The following is a 22,678-nucleotide window of genomic DNA, read 5'->3' as shown; positions in this document are numbered from 1 at the left end:
ATAGAGTTTGTTATATACTTGCCGTATAAGACTACTCCCTCTTCCGCACACCTTTGACACACCAAATAAAAGGTGCTATTCATTGTCACCATTGTACGGCTGCAGCGTGACAGCAGTGTGTCCGGCCCGCCCCTGCATCTCCCTGTGACCAGCACTAGTGCGCAAGTGCGCACTCTGCGTAGACAAGGGGCGGACCGGAGTGCCACTGCTTCCTGCCGAGCAGAACGGGCCGGTCACGTCGTAAAGGTTGGCACCCCTGTCTCGCTGGATACTGCACGATACTGGACGGTATATAGAATGTGGTGGGAAGGCATCAGGAGGCTACTGTGGGCACCGGGCGAGCATCGGAAGGCCACTATTGGCAGCTATGTCTATCCCAACTGAAGTGCACCCGGTGTATAAGACGAACCCCCCCCCCCAGTTGGAGGCATGTTCTTCAGGGCAAAAAAGTAGTCTTTTACGCCAGCAAATACAGTATTAGTTTAATAATCAGTTGCAATTATGTTTCATCTTTCACTAAGTGAGCTCAAGGCAACAGGCATGGTTCTCGTCCTCCCAACTTCCTCCTCTCTGCCTCACAACATCCCTATCAGGGAGGTCAGGCTGAAAGGGTATCACTGGCCCAAGTTTACCTAGTGGACTACATAGCTCAGTGGAGCTTGAACATGAATCTCCCAAATGCAGGTCAAGCCACTCTACCACATAGGCTAATCTAATCACACTGATAACTGAGGGGAGAAGGTTTTCTGAAGACACTAAACTCAGTAGGTATAGCTCCATATATGCCACTTCAGGGAAAGAATTCCATGGATGGGGTTCTGCTCACCATCAAAATGCCAACAAGTTGTAATCCCTGCATTGAACAATGCAAAAACAAAGTATGTTGCTTATATACTGCCCCAAAGCACTTAAAGTATTCTCTGGGTGGTTTACAATTTAATTATGTAGGCTACACATTGCCCCCTCCTCTCAGCAAACTAGATATTCAATTTACCAACCTCAGAAGGATGGAAGGCTGAGTCTTTCTTGAACCAGCTACTTGAGCACATTAGGATCGAACTTTGGACACATACAGAGTTTTGACTGCAGCACTTCAGTTTAACTGGTGCACAGTGAAATTCCTCTGATCAAAGTTGGAGATCAGGGTGTGATAGATTCAGTACAGGTAGCGTGAGGACTAAAGAAATGAACCTCTGAGCTGGCTTCACATTATATAAACTAACCTCTCTGCACTCCTAGCAGTATTACCATGCCACTAACCCAGTTGTGAGGGATCAGCTTGCTTTTGTAGTGTTATTGCTATTACTATTGTTATTCTTCATACTAGTGGTGATCATATTAGTAATATTACCAATACATTTATATCCTACATTTTATCTGGTGAGCTTAAGATAGTGTACATGAATTGACTCTTCAACACTTCATTCTCATAACAATCCTATGAGATGAAATGATAAGCCACCCACTGAATTTCTTGGCTCAGTCAAAAGTTGAATCTGGATATACCAAGTGACACTGCCTGTTGGAGTTCCTTAAATCTGTGCTTCACTTCCACTGTGTATTCCTAAGGGATTTGGTTTAGATTATACCTAACTAGCCTAGTGGTTTGTCCTACTTTCTTCAGTTTAAACTTGAGTTTTGCTATAAGAAGCTGATGATAAGAGCCACAATCAGCCCCAGGTCTGGTTTTTCCTGACTGTATAGAGTTTCTCCATCGTTGGCTGCAGAGAACATAATCTGATTTGGGTATTGCCCATCTGCCGATGTCCATGTGTAGAGTCGCCTCTTGTGTTGTTGGAAAAGAATGTTTGTGATGACCAGCTTGCTCTCTTGATAAAACTCTGTTAGCCTTTGCCGTGCTTCGTTTTGAACACCAAGGCCAAATTTACCTATTGTTCCTTTTATCTCTTGACCCCCTACTTTAGCATTCCAGTCCCCTATAATTAGAACATCTTTCTTTGGTGTCAGTTCTAGAAGGTGTTGTATGTCTTCATAGAATTGGTCAATTTCAGCCTCTTCCGCATTGGTGGTTGGTGCATAAACTTGGATGACTGTGATGTTGAAAGGTCTGCCTTGGTTTCATATTGAAATCATTTTATCATTTTTGAGATTGTATCCCAGTGCAGCTTTTCCCACTCTTTTGTTGACTATGAGGGCTATTCCATTTCTTCTACGGCTTCTTGCCCACAATAGTAGATATGATAATTGTCTGAATTGAATTCACCCATTCTCATCCATTTTACTTCACTGAATGCCCAGGATGTCAGTGTTTATTCTTGCCATCTCCTGTTTGACCACATGCAGCTTAGCAAGGTTCATAGATCTTACATTCCAGGTTCCTATGCAGTATTTTTCTTTGCAACATTGGACTTTCCTTTCACTTCAGGTGCATCCGCAGCTGAGTGTGCTTTCGGCTTTGGCCCAACCATTTCTTTAGCTCTGGAGCTACTTGTACTTGTCCTCCACTCTTCCTCAGTAGCATGTTGGACCCCTTCTGACTCTACACCTATAAGTTAGAAATACCTCAATGGCACCACCACCACCACCACGACCACTATTATTTACCCGTTGCCATCAAGGGAATAATGTCATAAACAATTTCATTGGCTCTGTGTAAGACTGATTTAAAATAAGTCCAGCATTAGTACTTTGGTAGTTTCAATACTTTCCCAAAATTCTTTTATTTAAGCAGCAAAACACAAATTTTAAAAGAAAATAAAATTTTTTAATGAATTAACTTTTACTTCTGCTCAGTTGTGTGTTTTATATACACTCGCAAATGCCTGTGTCTGTTCGTCTGTGGCTAGTAAGACTTACCTCTGAGGGGAGAAAGTTTTTCAGCCTCCAGATGTCTGTCTTTCACACTGCAAATGGATTTACTCACCCATCTGCCCGCATATAACTATGTTTTCTTTTTTTGTGGATTAGTAACATTTGTGGGATTATTTGCAAGGCTATTCTAGTCTAGAGAAACATTCAGCTTTTCAAAGAAAAAATGCCAATACATTCAAGGCTTGAAAGATATACCTGAGAACACAATATTTGGCATTCATCAGAATGTTAGGGATAGAGAGAGAAGCATTGAAGTATTTGTCCCTACTGGCCATCTGTAGTATTGCAACTAGGTTACATATCCAGTGCAAACCATCAAGTACATCATAGCTGATTTTGTTTTAAGTTTGCTGTAAGCATTGTAGCAGAGTGTATCAAGAAATGATACATCAAAGCAGCCTTTTGTGAACTTCTGTCTCATTCACTTTCTTGGAGCAGGTGGCAACTCCGACAGCCGCTTTGATGTGGACAAGGGTACCGGAACCATAGTTGTTGCTAAGCCTCTTGATGCTGAACAGAAATCAAATTACAATCTGACAGTAGAAGCAACAGATGGAACTAGAACTATTGGCACTCAGGTAATGGAATTTCCAATGAAGTATTTAAAGTTTGTAGCTTTATCTTGCCTTATTTGTCCTCTGGCCATAATTATGTTATATATTTATTAGTAGGCTGTGATTTGAAAAAAGGAATAGGGTTCAATACCAATGGGATACGGTAACTGTAATGTTCAGTAGAGAAAGAGGGGGCAAGAAGGGTTATATATAAGTATACTTTGAATAACAGCTTAAAAATAACATAATGTTCAAATGTTAAAAAGATACATTAGAAGGAGGAGCTCATTAAACTACAGTGTACACAGAAAATGAAAGACTAGCCATAGTAAATATTGTTGCAGCAAAGCCCTGTGTATATCTCAGGTTAATAGTTTAATATGGTTATGCTTGGAACTGCAGGAAATTGTTGGAAAACCTGAGAATATTTTTATACAAAGTAATGAGAGCATTGGGTTTTTTTTAAAAGCTCTTTTAAAAACCACGTTTTTTAAATTGGAACATATCCTGTTTCCCCCAAAATAAGACCTAACCTGGAAATAAGCCCTAGTATAATTTTTCAGGATGCTCATAATATAATCCCTACCCCAGAAATAAGCCCCAGTTAAGTAAAAGCCTGCCCTCCACCATTGTGCAGCAACTAGAAGAAGATGACATGCTTGTGTTTGAATAAGGAAGAAATAACAGTTTTGGGGGGAATGAAAGTTGGTTTAATCTTATTCAGTTAGAGCAGTGGACTGAAGATTGGGTAAAAATAAATGGTAAATGCAGAGACCTTCTGAGATTTGAAGTCATGGTATTAGAGAAAGAAAAAACAGGTGAAAATAAGACAATAAGGTGTTGATAGATGCAGAGAACCAACAAGAATCTCTTAAAGTATTAGGGGAATGTGATTTGGGATAGGAAATAGATATCAAGGTGTGGAAGCATCTATGGGATAAAAGAATATTAGAGTTTATGTTCATAAGAATCAAGGCAAATGATTCAACAAGAGCCATGAGCCTTCATAAGAGTTAGTGCAGTTTTGGAAGGGGAAAGGGGCTCTGTAAATAGAGGAAAAATTGGTTATATCTCCAGATGGTTCCCACAGGGGGGGGAGAGCACATTAAGTCTAAATGTATGTATGTAGTTGGTGTTTATGTCATTTTCTGTTTTTAAAGCTTTTTAAAATTATGTTTTCTTTGTTGGTCTTTTAATGTTTTCTTTGTTGGTTATTTTTCTCTGCATTTTTAATTTAAAAAGAAAAAACAAAGTCTTGCACTGTACTGTACTGAAAGTAGGACTCACAGGGTTCACCCACTGGGACACTTGGTTTGCAGGAATGGTGCATCTGCGATCTTTATCAAACTTCTTTGTTCCCTCTGAGTTTAGGTCATTTTCTCACCATAAAGTGGAAGGATATTTTCAGTTCGTGTTGTTATGAGCTGACCCCTTTGAGAATCTTAGTCTCAAATGGGTGATTTAGATACATTACCTTTACCGAAAAAATGCGGTTCATGGAGGTGAAAAGTATTATAATGGCTTTGTTGCCATGGATCAGCATGGTTGATTCTCCTTGGAGGGGCATTGTTGATATGTGCTATCAAGTCACCTCTGCCTTATAGTGACCCTGTGAATGAGTGGCTTCCAAAATTTTCTGTTCTCAACAGCTCTACTCAGATCTTGTAAACTGAAGGCTGTGGTCCTTTTATGAAGTCAGTCTATCTAAGTCTTACTCTTTTCCTGCTGCCTTCAACTTTTCCCAGCATTATTGCATTCTCCAGCGAATCTTGTGTTCTCACAATGTGCCCAAAGTATGATAGCCTTGGTTTCATTATTTCTGTCTCCAAAGTTCAGGCTTTCTCTTGAAGGAGCATTATGAGAACTGTCATAAGCGCATAAGTATGCACCTTAAAAATTAGCACTCTTTCAATGAAAAAAAATCACTTAAAATTATCAGTGTATTTTTTGAAAAGAAAAACATGAAGTTCACTTGATAGATTCCCACGAAAACCTGTATTTGGCACCACGATAATCCAACAGGTAGCTGTAGCCATTCAGTTTCTCTGATTATGTAAATCTTTTCAAAGAGGAATGAAATCTGGCAGGCATTCACCAAGTATATAAATACATAATAAATATGGAAAGAACAAATCTCAGAAATGTCTGCTGTAACTGATCGTATTGTGGTTTTAGTAATTGGATCCAGAGTCCATCTTCTCTAGTTGGAAGTGCTTCACTTATTAAAGGTACTTCTACCCAATTCTGAGGGATTCTCTTCTGTAAAATACTGCTGTTCCCTCCACCCATCAGTCCCCACACCCCAGCAATAGCAACTTTCATATAAGGCAACTCGTTTTAGATTATAGATGTAGTCTAACTGCATAGTATTTATATTTCCATGCAGTAATTTGCTGTTTGAACCTTTTGAAGTTAGTAAATACTATTTGGAAAAAATGGTATTATTTCTGTTCTTTCTGTTAAAAAAAGAAGACAGATCTAGTACATGTAAGCCATTTCAAAATGGCATATATATGGGAGGTGACTCCATGCATACAGTGAATTCTCACATGGATCATTGCTCTCATGCTAAAGGTCTATATGTAATAGTTCTTGGAAATGTTGAGGGGGGCACTGACCTTAACTCTCAGAATACCTCAATCAGTGTAGCCAGTGACCATTCTGCCTATGGCATTCTGGTAATTTTAGTACGGAATAATGATTTTTATCCTTGTGCCACTGATTCTGGGGAAAGAAAACCTTGTCAAAAAGCACAGTTTCTTGGCCAATACGCTATCCTAGAGTGACTGTAAATTTGTATAAATTTCCTGTCAGCATGAATTGAACAGTGTCATCAGTGGCAAATTGAACAAAATGGAAGAGATAAACAATGGAAATGTTGAGGGGGGCACTGACCTTAACTCTCAGAATACCTCAATCAGTGTAGCCAGTGACCATTCTGCCTATGGCATTCTGGTAATTTTAGTACGGAATAATGATTTTTATCCTTGTGCCACTGATTCTGGGGAAAGAAAACCTTGTCAAAAAGCACAGTTTCTTGGCCAATACGCTATCCTAGAGTGACTGTAAATTTGTATAAATTTCCTGTCAGCATGAATTGAACAGTGTCATCAGTGGCAAATTGAACAAAATGGAAGAGATAAACAATGGCCAAAATCCTGTTACATAATACAGTGGTGCCCCGCATAGCGACATTAATCCGTTCCAGGATTAACGTCACTATCCAGATTCTTCGCTATGCGGGGGGGGGGGGCGGAACCCATAGGAACGCATTAAACTAATGCATTCCTATTGGGGAAAAACTCACCGGTAAGCGAAAAATTCCCTCATCCGGCTCCCATTTTCGCTGCCTTGGTAAGCGAGGTGCGAAAACGCTGCGGGTGGCCATTTTCCCCCAGCTGGGCGGTGCTGGCTTCCGAGTGCCCGTGGTGGACGCTTCCCCGGAGGTTGCTCTGAAGCCTTCTTCAGAGCAACCTCCAGGGAAGCATCCACTGTGGGCGCTCCAACCTTCTCCCCCCAGCTGGGCGGTGCTGGCTTCCGAGCGCCCGTAGTGGACGCTTCCCCTGAGGTTGCTCTCAAGCAGGCTTCAGAGCAACCTCCGGGGAAGCATCCACCACAGGCGCTCCAACCTTCTGCCCCCAGCTGGGCGGTGCTGACTTCCAAGCGCCCGCAGTGGACGCTTTCCCGGAGGTTGCTCTGAAGCCTGCTTCAGAGCAACCTCCAGGGAATCGTCCACCGCGGGCGCTCCGAACCTTCTCCCCCCAGCTGGGCGGCGCAGGCTTCGGAGCGACCGCCGGGGAAGCCTCCACCGTGGTCGCTTGGAAGCACCCACTGGTCAGCTGGGGGGAAATGGGGCCTATGGGGAAAAATCGCTTTGCAATTTTCCCCCATAGAAAACATCGCAATGCGATCGCTTTTGCAATCGCAAAATCCACATCGCTATGTGGATTCGTCATTAAACGGGGCACTCGTTATACGAGGCACCACTGTATAAGGAAATTAGTAACTTCCCATCTGTTCTTTGCTGGCAGAAGCTCTTTATTTGCCAGAGGAAAAAAACTAAATGTACTAATTTGCTTATCTTGCACAACATGATATCAGCCAGTACAGTGGTACCTCGACTTACAAACTTAATCCGTATTGGAACAGTCTCCGTAACTCGAAACGTTCGTAAGTTGAAGCACCATTTCCCATAGGAATGCAATAAAAATGGATTAATCTGTTCTGGCCAAAGGAAAAAAATACCCCCCCCAAAAAAAAACACTGCAAGCCCCATAGGAACGCACTGGGGCTGAAAAAAAAAAACCCAAGGAGAGAAAGGGAGTCTTAAAAGGCTAGCCGAAGTGAACTGGGCCGCCGCCAGTGACTGGCCAGGAAGCACTCACCTGCCTGCCCGCCCGCCGCCTCCTGCTCCTCCGGAGCTTCCCTCACTCTGGTCAGCAGCCACGGCTTCCCCCCCTTGCTGTTCAGAGGGAAAAAATAACCAAAAAAATAAAAAGAGCACAGCAAGCCCAGGGGAAGGTGCTCCATTGCTGAGGCTTTAAGAAAAAAACCTCAAAAAACAGACACTAGAGCCACCTCCGTTGCTGAGGTTTAAGAAGGGAAAAACACACACACACACACACACACACACACACACACACACACACACACACACACACACACACACACACACACACACACACACACACACACACACACACACACACACACACACACCGAAACAGAGCCACCAAAACTCACTCAGAATATTTTGTTACAGGAGAAAACAGCAACTTACCTCCCTGCAGACACACAAACATGCTCACTCCAAAGCAGGAGGCTCTCCCAAGCCTCCAACTGCGACACACCCTATAACTGCTGAAAGAGCTACAGCACAAAGAAGCAGCCTCGTCACCACCTATAGTTAGAAAGTTGAATTGCCCGCCTTTTTTCCCTGCCTGTTTCTGTTCGTAAGTGGAAGCTTCGTTCGCAAGTCGATGTAAAAAGTTGCGACCAAAGCTGTTCGTAAGTAGGGACGTTTGTAAGTCGAGGTACCACTGTATGTTGCATGTCCCATCCTTAGTCTTACTGATCAGAAACTTCTGCTAGAAAAACATGTCAGAGTATACGTGAAAATTGTGTGGTCCACAGGCTGTTTGCAGATGAACAGGTCTTCCAGTGTGGTCTCCTGGGCCCCTACCACCCTCCGCCCAGGTTTTGTCGCCAAAATTTATGTATTTATTTTATTTATTTATTTATTTAATTTATATGCCGCCCACTCTACCCAGAGGTCTCTGGGCGGCTTACAATAATTTACAGTAATACAAAAATGGATGGATTTTACCCACAGAAGCCTTCAAGGAGTGCAGTTGTCCATTTAACGAGCGCACTGCAGAACGACGAAATCGCATAGCGATGAGGTATTTGCGATCGCAAATGCGATCGCATACTGATGGCCCCTATGGGCAAAACTCGCATTATGAAGATCGGTAAGCGTTTCGCTTACCGATCTTCGCATTGCAATGTCGGGGGAACAGCTGATTGGCGGTTCCAAAATGGCCACCGGAAGCCCCAAAATGGCTGCGCGCAGCGTTTTCGCACCCTGCCCTTGCTTACCGAGGGCACGAAAATGGCTGCCAGACCCTGGAAACATCGTTGAACTGTGGTGGCTTCATTTAAAAAAATGGGGAGCTCCCAGATCTTCTATAGTTGCCCACCCCAATCTAGAGGAAGTGTCCCTTCTTCTGTGGACAGTACATATGAAATAATCAGGAGCTTGTTGTCCGCACTGTCAGTCTCTATTCATTTGCATCCATTACCTTTCCACTTTCCCTTAACTTTTGTTTATATATTTCAAGTGTTGTGTTATTATTAACCTTGTTTTGTATCATGTGCTGTGCTACCATCTCTACACCATTGTTTCATGAACGGTTCTCTCTATGTTACCTACCCTGGACAGTAAATAATATGGGGGCAGTTTGGATGGAAAAATGACCCTGGGGGAAGGGGTGATTATATTTTAGGGGGACACAATATTTTAGATACAATAGAGATACTGATTATAGCAAAGCAGGTAGTTTCTAAAAACATTCTGCATTTATAAACGTGTGAATTTGGATCCCTGGTTTTGTCAATCAGTACGCATTTTCTTAGTGTCTGTATTCTCGGTTTCAAAATGGGCAGACTGTTTTCTCTACTTTAGTTCTGTTTCATGTATTTTCTCATTTTTTAGCATAAAGAGCAAGATGTTGTGGGCATGGCTTTTCCAGGAAAATGCACTGACTGGTTTTTGTTTGGAATTTCCGTTTCCTACTTGAAAGGGTTAGCTTGAACTACACCTGCTAGAATTCTGCATTTTTGTGTTAGTAGTAATAGAACTGTATCCACTGGAACAAATAACAAAACCTCTGATATGAGCAGGATCTGCTCTAGAGTTCAGTCTAGACATGTCCCCTATCTAGGTCTAGCTCCTTCAACTTTCACCCTGCTGCCTGCATTAAAAATTATTTAACTAAATCTAATAAAAACAGAATTTATATTTACATTTAACGTGTTCTGAACTATTGATTTACTTTATTTTTTTCCCCTGTGACCTGTTTCGTATCATTTACTTAAAGAAAAGTGATATTTTTGCTGTCAATAATTAATTGAGCCTTACTCTATTTGAAATAATGACAGCTATTCAGTAATAAGATTATAAACATTTGTTATTAGTATCTTAGTCTTCTATTGAAAAACATCAGAGGCACGTTTTTCAATAAGAATGTGTGCCTTTCTTAACAGTTAATCTATTGAAGTCATGTTGAATTCTGTAATTAGATATAATTGTTAGAAATCTACAATAAGGACAAATAAGCTAAATTACATAGATATGTGAAGAGAATGTGCTAAATTTATTTAATTGCTGCAAGCTGCCCTAGATTGTTCATGTAACAAAATACTTGGTTTAGCATTTGAAATACAATAAACTGTTTAACAAGTCTTGATTACTGCTAAAAAAAATTCTAGTGTTACATCAATTTAACTGGCATCGGGGCATGTTGTCCAATTGTTGTCTGTGCTAAAATAGTAAACCAAATGCATGTATCTCATTATGAAAAAATTACCTATTGTATAAAACTGCTGCATTAGAAGGCTTCATTGGCTGCAGGCCACAAGCATCTGTGGAACATTTCATTCTTTAATGAAACTGTTTAATAGCTTTGTTTGGAATATATATAAGTAAATAAAATTGCTGTCAGGACATAATGTGCAACTAAATGCTGAGTGCATGATGCACAAAGAGAACAAACAAATTCAGCGTCTTTGGTCATAATTTTGACAGTGTTAAAGGTGTCTAAGAAAGGAAAGAGACGAGAAAATCAAATGCTTTCAAGACAAGCATTCTTCTTTTTTCTGACCTTAAATGAAGATTATTATTCATGGAAAATGGAAAATAACATGCTTGAGCGCTACAGTTGATATTTATCTGAGAAACAGATATTTTACAGCCTCATCAACTTAGCATTTACTGCTGTGGTTATCAACTTTTCAGTAAGTAGAAGCAGTAGATATTTTTAAGGCCATCTGCTACCATCTATGTGTTGTTTCTCTTCACAGAGAAATTCTTCATGATGCAAAAATCATCATAGAATAAATAGAGTTGCAAGGGGTCTATAATAAGGCCATCAAAGCCAACCTCCTGCTCTATGTAGGAATTCATATCAAACTGTCTGACAGATGGTTGTCTAATTATCTTTTGAGTGCCTCCAACACTGGAGCACTAACTCAAATGGTAATCGGTTCCATTGTTGTACTGGTCTAACAGGAGGTTTCTTCTGATATATTCAACTGAAATTTGGCTTCCTGTAACTTGGGCCCATTATTATGTGTCCTACGTTCTGGGATGATCGAAAACAGATCCTGCCCTTCCTCTGTATGACAGTCTTTCAAGTACAGTGGTGCCCCGTTTGATGATTACCTCGTTAGATGAGGAAATCGCTTTACGATGAAGTTTTTGCTCTCAGAAAACAATGTTTTAATAGGGAAAAACCGCTTTACGACGATCGGTTCCTGAAGCAGGCTTCAATTTTTTGCTTAACAACGATCTTTACAGCTGATCGTTGGGTCCTCAAAATGGCCACCTGCTGTGCAAAATTGGCTCCCCACTGTGTTTTAGGATGGATTCCTCACATTACAGGCACCGGAAAATGGCTGACCTATGGAGGATCTTCACTGGATGCTGAGGTATTTTGCACATTGGAATGCATTGAACCGGTTTTCAATGCATTTCAGTGGGATTTTTACTTTTGCTTGACGACAATTTTGTTCTACAGCCATTTTGCTGGAACGGATTATCCTCGTCAAGTGAGGCACCACTGTATTTGAAAAGTGCTACCATCTCTCCTAGACATGGCCAGTTCTTTCAGTCTTTCTTCATAGGGCTTGGTTTCCAGTCCCCTGATCATCCTTGTTGCTCTCCTCTGAAGTTGTTCCAGTTTGTCAGCATCCTTCTTAAAGTGTGGTGTCCAAAACTGGACACAGTACTCGATATGAGACCCAACCAGTGCCAGATAGAAGGGAACTAGTACTTCATGGGATTTGAAGACCATGCTTTACACTAACCACTCATAAGTTATTCCTCTTTGAAGAAAATAAATTCACATTCTTCCATTTAGATGAGTGATTCATCAATGTTTCTTCCAAGGAAAAGTTTATTGGATGTGCTAATGTTCTGTCATAAATAAATCACTGCCCATGTAGCGACATCCCATTCAGTGTATTTCATTCCAGTAATCATTTTAAATTCACTTTTTCAGTTTTCTTTCAGTGAGTTTAGTAATTTAGATGATATACCAAAAGTTCTGAAAAAGAGACCATTAAGGCCCCTAAGTAACTGGGAGAGGAGTGCTAAATGATGTTGAATTTGTTTCACTGAACTTAAGAATTGGGAATTCCAATCCATTACATCATGGATTTTTTTTAAAAAAAACACCAATCAGCAGAGAATTTAAATGTGCAGAAGAAGGTTTTGCATGTGTCTTTCATAAACAGTGGTTTAAGTATCTGTCTGGACAGCCAGAGGTTGGAAGGTTGATTCCCCACTGTACCTCCCTGGCTTGATGATCCATAGGGTCCCTTCCAGCTCTACAGTTCTAAGATAATTATTATATTATTATAAATTTCCCAACTGAATTATTACATTGCAAAACTTTCTGGAAACAGTGTATGGTATAAAATGAGACCTCTAGTTTAAAAGGCTAGCAGGAAGGAAACATTGTGTGGGGCGGGCTGAAAGATTTGGGCATACCTGATATACTGCTCCAGATCCCAGGTAATATTCTTTGTAAATACTGTGGCTAAATCCTGTTAGTCTTCACTATAGTAGACAGATTGAATGAATGAGGTTTCATGAGTGAATATTTAGGTAAGTCCCCTGGATTGAATTGATCTAGTATACTTGGTATTAAAAGCTGGATGTAGCTTTTTTCTGTTAATGCAATTTCTGAATTATCATGCATCTACAAAAGTGGGCTCACAAATTTAGTGTCATTTGCAAATTTAATATGCATTCCCTGAACCCCCTTGTCCAAGTCATTAATAAAACTGTTGGAGGGCACTGGACCCAGGACTGAACCTTGTAGTCAGTCATCCACTTGTTGCCTCTTCCCAGTTCAGAATAAGTGCTAATGAATGGGGTAGGTTAGGTAGGTTGGTTTGTGTTGAAGTGTAGATCCTTCAATCATCATTCTGTAAATTATAAATCTGTATTTGTTATGCATAATTCTATAAACCTTTTTGTATGTGCAATAACTTTTGCATTCTATATTGCTTTCTGATTACCTATAGATGATCACATTTTCATTATAATTATATTGTTACAGGTTTATATTAAAGTAATAGATACAAATGATCACAGACCCGAGTTTTCTACATCTGAATACCAAGTCATTATCCCAGAGGACACAGTGCCAGAGACAGAAATTCTGCAAGTCAGTGCGTCAGATAGAGATGAGAAGAATAAACTAATTTATACTGTGCAAAGTAGCATGGATCCCATCAGTCTTAAGAAGTTTCGCCTGGATCCTGCAACTGGCTCTCTTTATACTTCTGAAAAATTAGATCATGAAGTCATCCATCAGCATGTTCTCACAGTGATGGTAAAGAGTCATGTTCCTTGTTTTTTTAGCTGAAACAAAATATGCTCTTTCAGTGTTACTGAATATGCCTGGGACTTTCGGAGATCCTGATGAGTCTGAGAGACTGTGAACTGGAAAATCATCATTTTGAGTCCTATTTAAGGGTAACCTTTGGCAAATTACTGTTTCCCAGCTTCAGTTGTATGGTTGCAGGATGGGGGATAATCATACCAATATACCTGACAGGGTGGTTATAAGGACAGCTGAGATTGTGCTCATGAAATACTTGTTACTGAATTTTCAATGTCACCAAAGTCTGGTTGATTATTATTGAGGAAAGGGATTATGACACTTTGCTAAGCAGCACACTTCCCCAAAAAAGAGGAGAGGGAGAGGAAAGAGGAGGAAATATTTCCTTCCTACTTGGTTTATCCATCTCCACCTACATTTCCTTGCTGGATCTAGCTAAGAAGATCCACAGAAAGAAGCACCCTTTTCTCCAGGTGCCAATGGCTTGATCAGGAATTGTGGACCTATATCAGGTGTGCATTGAAGTGTAGATTCCTACTGCATCTATTTAGAATACCTACCAACTCTAGTAAGCAGTGGTTCACTTTCATATCTAGCTGTCTCTTTCCAATGAGTTATGTAAGCAAACATGCTGACTCTTTGTAATGTACTAATCATTTTAGGTGCGGGATCAAGATGTTCCTGTCAAGCGGAACTTTGCTCGGATAATCATTAATGTTAGTGACACAAATGATCATGCACCATGGTTCACCAGTTCTTCCTACAAAGGTCGAGTATATGAATCGGCAGCTGTTGGATCCATGGTTCTGCAAGTCACAGCACTGGATAAGGATAAAGGTGAAAATGCAGAAATTGTGTACTCCATAGAATCAGGTATGTTCCAGTGGTTTTTGATAATCATTCTTGACAAACATATGTTAATTTAACTCTCACACAAAAAATCAAATGTTTGTGTGTTTGTCTCAAAATAACTTTGAAGCAGGTGGGGTAGAAACACAAAATTTTGAATGGATCACTTAAATAATTGGGTGGGTTTTGTATTGACTGGCCATGTTGGATGGGGAATCCTGGCATTTGGGATATTCTTAACTGAAATTATCAAAGCTAGAAAAAAAGTTTTGCAAGGAAGCTAATGATCTCCCGGCATAAATAAGTTGATCTTTACTGGCTGTGCTTGCTGGGAGCTTTAGTTCAAAGGAGCAACATTTCTGTCCTATGAGTACTGCAGTGACCAACATTAATATATACAGTGGTGCCCCGCTTGATGACGATAATGCGTTCCAGCAAAATCGATGTACAGCGACATCGTCGTCAAGCAGGAAAAAACCCCCATTGGAATGCATTGAAAACCGGTCAATGCATTCCAATGGGGGAAATACCTGCTCGTCCAGTGAAGATCCTCCATAGGGCAGCCATTTTGCGATGCCTGTGTAGCAAAAATAGGTCCGGAAGACAGTGGGGAGCCAATTTGCAAACCGCCGATCAGCTGTTTTTAATCGTCATCTAGTGAACAATTGGTTCGCGGAGCAGGGTCCAAATCATCGTGAAGCAAAAAAAAAACCATTGAAACCATCATTTTGCAATCGCTATAGCGATTGCAAAAACCCATCGTTAAGCGACTTCGTCATCAAGCGGGGTCATCATCAAGCGGGGCACCACTGTATGTTAACTCTCACACAATAGATAGATAAATAGATTGGTTGATTGATTGATTGATTGATTAGATAGGAGCATGGGAAGAAGTGGGGAGGAGCACTAGGGTGTGGTGGGGAGTGGAACTACTAAAGCCAGATACGTCTGCTAGTTTCAAATATAGTATAAAACAAATGGTCATACAACTTGTATGTAGACTTTGTCAGATCTAGTTTGTTATAGTAACATTTTGCTTTGAGTTTCTTTGCATTTCCATTGGTTTTAGCACAGTGTATTGTAAACTTTGAGTCAAAAATTTGAAAGCAGAAATCAACCACAAAACCAAGTTAGCCCTTTTTGGCTAATTACACTTTTGATAGAGGGATATCTCTTGAAATATTCTACATTTATAAAACGAAGTATACACATGGATCAGTCTACACAGGCTTAAGTGTTGCTGGCGTGTTTTTATAAGTTTCAGGATGTATCCTCTATCAGACGTGTAATTTACAAACATTATTACAGCATCCTGCATCTAGTTCATCAAATTGCTGTTTTTGAAATGGTAAATTTGTGGTCTGTAAAATTTGTAGGTGTTTTTAAAAAGGTAGTTGGCTGGTGACAGATGTGTAAAGAGAAAATATGACAATGTATTCTCGAAGGCTTTCATGGCCGGGATCCAATAGTTGTTGTGGGTTTTCCGGGCTGTTTGGCCATGTTCTTAAGGTTTTTCTTCCTAATGAACAGAGCACAGAACCTGGCCAGAGAGACTGGCGAAATGTTAGGAAGAAGAACATGGCCAAACAGCCCGGAAAACTCACAATGACCATCAGAAAATATGACATTTTGGGTGTTAGAATATAAGAAATAGCAGTGAGCTGAGCAGATATTTCTTCACTGTGTTCCAAGGGCCCTGATAGAATATGGCTGATGGAATTTTCTGAGAAACTTCCACAGTTTAGGTGCCACCGCTGAAAATGGTGCTTTCACTTTAGACCAGGGTTGGAAAATAGTGGCCCTACAGGTATTGTTGGACTGCAGCTCCAGTCAGGCCTAGCTAGCAGATCAAATCTAGGAACATTGGGTTGGCCACAGTTGCCTGTCACTTCTTTTATACCATGGGAACACAGAGAACAACACCCCTCCTGCTAATAGCAGAGGAGGATGTTTGGGAGAAAGAGGTCTCAGAAGTGTCCCAAACTTTAGATATACAGAGCTTTGAAGTTTGGAACTGTAGAGCTAATTTTAGTCTGGAACTAGACTGAAATTAGTGGGACTCAGAAAGAATTCGTGACACAGCAGATAGCACATAATAGAAATTGTTCCTTCCCAGTGAAGAATTTGTCTGTGCATACACATGTTCTCACACACTCGTTCTCTCACTATCAAAAGACTGTGGGAGGAAATGTTAAACTTTCCCATCTTTGTTTTTCTAATATTCTGAACTATTGTACAGCTAAAACATTAGGGCAGAAGTGCAAAGCATATGAAATGAGCATTCTTTAAATGCTTGTAATAGTTTATAGGATTAGTAATGGGGTATTCTAAGAATGGCACTCTGTTTATGACCTTCACTAAGAAAAAAGATAATATCAGCTGCCTACCCAAATACATAATTTAAATGTTTTTACTAAAATTTCTTCACAGTGAGCTCATGACTTTAATAACAGCTGTTTTTACTATGATCTGTAATTAAAGTATTAACACATACAGTTCCTGTTAATTTGTTGTCTTAACTTAATTAGAATTCCTATGAAGTGTGCAGCTCTAGTTTTCATGCTAAAAGGCTTGTGTATGCCTGCTTTTGTTAAGCAGTCAAACTGAAGTTCATATTTACCTAAGAACAATTTTTAAGGCAGTGTACAACTCCTTGACATTTTTAGGAGTAATTTGGAAGAGTTCTGTTGTTGTTTTTTTTAACCAATCCATGGTAGTATCTATAATATAGAAATAATAAAAGAACATTTTCATGAACAACTGATTAAGGTTCCACTGAAACTTCTAAAGAACTGCAAGTAAACTCACTTGTAGTTTCATATGCTAGATGCAGAGATGTAACCCAGTGTTTCAATAAGGCCACAAACTTAATATCCTGCAAAATAAAATAAAATAAAAATTCAAGTCTATTAATCTCTTGAAATCCTATGGACTTTCAGAGCAGATGCTGGGAATTCTCTGTCTCTTTAACATTCCACGGGATTTATGTGTTGGCCATGGACAAAGGGACTTCCTTCTGCTTCCAAAGCTTGTTAGTTCTAAGAAGTAATTAGTTAAGGCAGGGCTGTTCTTAATTTTTGTTAGCTGAGTGAAAAATAGCATGTTATTACAGACATTTTTGCATTATAGCATTCAGAAATTTGAAGCTGGTGTAGAATACATTTCTGTTCTCAGGTTATCTAAATAATGTTAACCTTCCATCGGTGTCACTGTTAATATCTGTAGTTCCTCCTACCAGAACTGTTATTTGTTACTCTTTCTTGTTTTTATTTTCTGTAACAGGAAATATTGGAAATACTTTTAATATACATCCCATCCTAGGCAGTATTACTACTGCAAAAGAATTGGATCGCAGCAGCCAGGAGGAATACACCTTGATGGTGAGGGCAACTGATAAAGGCAGCCCTGCACTGAGTGAAGTGACATCTGTGCACATTTCAGTCACAGTCTCTGATAATGCATTGCCAAAATTCACAAAAAGCGAATACTCTACAGAAGTCAGTGAAGGCTGCAGCACTGGCAGTTTCATTGGAATGGTGGTTGCGCACAGTCAGTCATCTGTGATTTATGAGATAAAAGATGGCAATGTGGGTGATGCCTTCACTATCAACCCAAACTCTGGTGTCATCACCTCTCAGAAGATTCTTGATTTTGAAACATTGCCTTTTTACAGTCTAACTGTTCAGGGAACTAACATGGCTGGCCAGTCCACAAACACCACTGTGATTGTGCATCTTCAGGATGAAAATGATAACGCGCCAACTTTTGTGCAGACAGAATACACGGGACTCATAAGTGAAACAGCTTCAGTTAACAGTGTGGTTCTAACGGATAGAAACGTCCCTTTAGTGATACAAGCTACAGATGCTGACAAAGGATCAAATGCTTTGCTTATCTATCAGATTGTGGAGCCATCTGTCCATAAGTATTTTGCCATTGATTCCAGTACTGGAGCCATTCGTACAGTAAATGGCTTGGACTATGAAGAGAGAAGTACATTTAGCTTTTCTGTGCAAGTGTCAGACATGGGGACCCCACGCTTATTTGCAGAATATGCTGCAAACGTTACCATTTATGTCATTGATATCAACGATTGCCCTCCTGTGTTTTCCAAAGATCTGTACGAAGCGACCATTCTGGTGCCAGTATATAAAGGAGTGAAAGTTGTCAGGGTAAATGCAACAGATGCTGATTCAGAAGCCTTTTCACGACTAATGTATTCTATCACTGAAGGCAACATTGGAGAAAAATTTTCAATCGATACCAAGACTGGGCAGATTACTGTACAAAATACAACGCAGTTAAGAAGCAGATACGAATTGACAGTCAGGGCATCAGATGGCAAGTTTTCCAGCACCACATCCATAAAAATTAATGTGAAGGAGAGCAGAGCAAGTCAGCTAAAGTTCACCCGCAGTTTCTATAATGCTGTGGTCCAAGAGAATTCCACAGAAGCAATGACAATAGCTGTGATCACTCCCATTGGAAATCAAATAAACGAGCCTTTGTTTTATCATATTCTAAACCCAGACAGCAGATTCAAAATTAGCTACACTTCAGGAGTCCTTTCAACTACAGGAATACCATTTGATCGTGAGCAGCAAGAGTCTTTTGACATTGTGGTAGAAGTCACAGTAGAGCATAAGCCATCAATAATTGCACACGTTGTGGTAAAGATCACTGTAGAAGACATAAATGATAATGCCCCTGTTTTTGTCAATCTGCCATATTATGCCAGTGTAAAAATAGATACTGAAGTGGGCCAACTTATTCGGCGTGTCACTGCAGTAGATAAAGATATTGGTAGAAATGGACATGTGCATTACTACCTCAAAGAAAACTATGATCATTTCCAAATCGGAAACAATGGTGAAATCTCACTCAAGAAACAGTTTGACCCAGACAACCTCAATAAAGAGTATATTCTCATTGTGGTTGCAGCGGATGAAGGAGAACCAAGTTTTTCTGCTGAAGTGACAGTTCCAGTCACAGTTGTGAATAAAGCCATGCCAGTATTTGAAAAATCTTTCTATAGTGCAGAGATACCTGAAAATATCCAGATCCATAGTCCTGTTGTTCATGTACAAGCCAACAGCCCGGAAGGCCTCAAAGTGTTCTACAGCATCACAGATGGTGATCCTTTCAATCAATTTTCCATCAACTTCAATACAGGAGTGATCAATACTTTTGCCCCTCTAGATTTTGAGGCCCACCCTGCCTACAAACTGAGTATACGTGCTACTGATTCCTTAACTGGGGCTCATGCTGATGTCTTTGTTGACATAATAGTTGAAGACATCAATGATAATCCTCCTGTCTTTACAGAGCAATTTTATGCTGCTACCCTTTCAGAGGCATCGATAATTGGAACATCTGTTGTACATGTCTGCGCTACAGATGCTGATTCTGGAACAAACAGAGGGGTTTCTTATTACTTGGTAGAGAATGACAGCAAGAGTCATGATTACTTCCACATAGATAGCAACACCGGACTCATTCTGACAACAAGGCCTTTGGATTATGAACAGTCTTGGCAACACATATTATTAGTAAGAGCTATTGACAGTGGAATGCCTCCACTAAGCAGTGACATTATTGTAACTGTTGATGTAACAGATCTGAATGATAACCCACCAGTATTTGACCAGCTGCTCTATGAAGCTAGCATCAGTGAATTGGCTCCCCGTGGGCACTTTGTAACTCGTGTCAAAGCTTCAGATGCAGACAGTTCAGACACAAACAAGCTTGAGTATTCCATATTAACAGGCAACGACAACATGAATTTTGTCATCAGCAGCAAAACTGGAGTCATCACCCTTTCAAACCTACATAAGCAGACTCTGAAGCCTCTTTATCATCTCAATATCAGTGTTTCTGATGGGGTCTTCAGAAGTTCAGCTCAGGTTCTCATAACTGTAATCGGAGCCAATCTGCATAGCCCCATTTTTGGTCAGAATGAATATGAGGTAGAACTGTCAGAAAATGCTCCATTGAACACCCTGGTGACAGAGGTGAAAGCAGCTGACAAAGATACTGGTAGCTACGGATCTATCACGTACCATATTGTGAACGATTTTGCAAAAGATAGATTTTATATTAATGAGAGAGGGCAGATATTTACTTCAGAAATCCTGGATCGTGAAACTCCAGCAGAAAAAGTAATCTTCATTAGATTAATGGCCAAAGATTTTGGAGGGAAAGTAGCTTTCTGCAGTGTCAATGTCATACTTACTGATGTTAATGATAATGCTCCTTTGTTCCGAGCAACCGAGTATGAAGTAAATATTGGATCAGATGTTCCAAGAGGTACATCTGTTGTCAAGGTTTTAGCTTCTGATGCTGATGAAGGCACAAATGCAGACATCACTTACACAATTGAAGTAGATTCTGAAAATGTTCAGGAGAATTTAGAAATTGATTTTTTGACTGGGGTAATAACCACAAAAGAAAGTTTAATTGGTTTAGAAAATGAGTTTCTTGCTTTCTTTGTTAGAGCACAGGATGGTGGAGCCCCACAGAAAGAATCTCGTGTTCCTGTCTATATAAGAATTCTCTCTCCTGAGGTACTTCTTCCAAAATTTTCAGAACCATTTTATTCCTATACTCTTTCAGAAGATATTCCCATTGGAACCGTGATTGATACTATACAAGCAGAGCATGCTCAGGCTTTGTTATATACTCTTGTTAAAGGAAATACCCCCGAAAGTAACAGAGATGAGTACTTTGTGATAGACAAGCAAAATGGAAGGCTAAAAGTTGAGAAGAACCTAGATCATGAGACAACTAAGTGGTACCAGTTTTCAATCCTAGCACATTATGTGAATGAAGGTTACAGAGTTGTGTCTTCAGTGGATGTGAGCATTCAGATAAAAGATGCAAATGACAATAAACCAATCATAGAATCCAATCCATATGAAGCATACATTGTGGAAAACATGCCAGCTGGAACAAAAGTCATCCAAGTAAAAGCATTTGACCAAGATTCTGGAAGAAATGGACAGGTTACTTACAGGTTAGACCCAACACAAGACATTGCTGTCACAGAGTCCTTTGCCATAAGCATGGAAACAGGCTGGATTACAACTCTGAAAGAGCTTGATCATGAGAAGCAGCAGAAATACAGAATTACTGTGGTGGCATCTGACAGGGCTGAAAAAATGCAGTTATCTTATACTGCCATTGTAGAAGTTTCTGTAACTGATGTCAATGACAATCCTCCACGCTTTACTGCAGAGATTTATAAAGGGACAGTCAGTGAAGATGATCCAACTGGAGGAGTAGTTGCTATATTAAGCACCACTGATGCTGATTCAGAAGAGAATAACAGACAAGTCAGCTATTTCATTACAGGTAAATATTTAGAAAAGTTATCAGATTTATTTGGTCTTAGATACTTTAAATAATCATCAGTTCCCCAATTTACCTTGGATGCCTGAAACTGTGGATACAAGGGAACCCTATATACAACATACAAGAGGATGGGGCAAAGGCCACAAGGAGGCACCTTTGTATGTTTTGTATAGGACTATGGCAAACTGGATAAGTGAAACCGTGGACTATCGTTTCCTTGGATAGGGGGTCCTACTGTAGTATTATTCCTGTACATGTAATGCTTTATTATCCCTTCTCCCATTTAGATATGAAATGTGAAATCTCCCCACCCCCACCCCCGCAAACTACTGTCCTTTAGCATATTGCAATTTTAAAAATGACACATTTTCCTAGCAGGGCAGAGAAGCCCAGCCTTAGGATAGAGCTACATGCTACAATATATAATGGAGCTCTGAAAATGGCAGCCACATATTGGCTGTGAAATCTGCACCATGTATCTTCCAGCAGGAAACTCTTTTGTCTACTGACTTTCTCTAATATGCCTTATCTGCTTGGTTGATGGGGCAAATTGGCCATTTCTCACTCACAAAAGCAGTATGATTTTTCACTGAACAAGCAGTGTGATTTATCAATTACGCTACCTTTGTAGAAATGCTCAGTACAAATATTACATAAACTACATACCAACCTCCCCTGCATGAAACTTATAGCAACTAATGTAACTATAATATGGTCCTCAGTTACATAGTTCACCTATTATTATTTTGTTTGGATGCTCACACTAATTGCTGGTAATCGTCTACACTATGAAGAGGATAGGTGGGGCAAGGGAAATATTTTTGAAGGTCCCAATGCCAGTAGAGCTCTTCTGTGGTAATAGAACGTGCCTCATTTCTTACATTTAAGATTTTCTTCCTTTACTGGCCAAGCATTCAGAGCTGAAGGCATTGGATGTGATTTCCCCCACAAATAACACCCCTC

The 22,678-nt window shown here is 40.1% G+C and overlaps 1 protein-coding gene across 16 annotated transcripts in view; it reads left to right on the top strand.

Moving 5' to 3' along the window:
- FAT1 (FAT atypical cadherin 1) overlaps window positions 1–22,678 on the top strand; it is a 142,918-nt gene that overhangs the window by 82,458 nt on the left and 37,782 nt on the right. For all 16 annotated transcript variants that reach the window (XR_013545496.1, XM_078393971.1, XM_078393965.1 and 13 more), the window contains 4 exons: window positions 3,271–3,410; window positions 13,232–13,507; window positions 14,179–14,389; window positions 17,648–21,715. Coding sequence is in view for 15 of the 16 variants with exons in the window: in XM_078393971.1 (XP_078250097.1) it covers window positions 3,271–3,410; window positions 13,232–13,507; window positions 14,179–14,389; window positions 17,648–21,715 (4,695 nt within the window). In the remaining variant the exon portion in view is untranslated. The remainder of the gene's footprint in view (window positions 1–3,270; window positions 3,411–13,231; window positions 13,508–14,178; window positions 14,390–17,647; window positions 21,716–22,678) is intronic.

Source organism: Pogona vitticeps, chromosome 5, assembly GCF_051106095.1.
Source record: "Pogona vitticeps strain Pit_001003342236 chromosome 5, PviZW2.1, whole genome shotgun sequence".
In the NCBI taxonomy this organism is placed as follows: Eukaryota; Metazoa; Chordata; class Lepidosauria; order Squamata; family Agamidae; genus Pogona; species Pogona vitticeps.
This window is presented reverse-complemented; position numbering and strand designations above follow the sequence as displayed.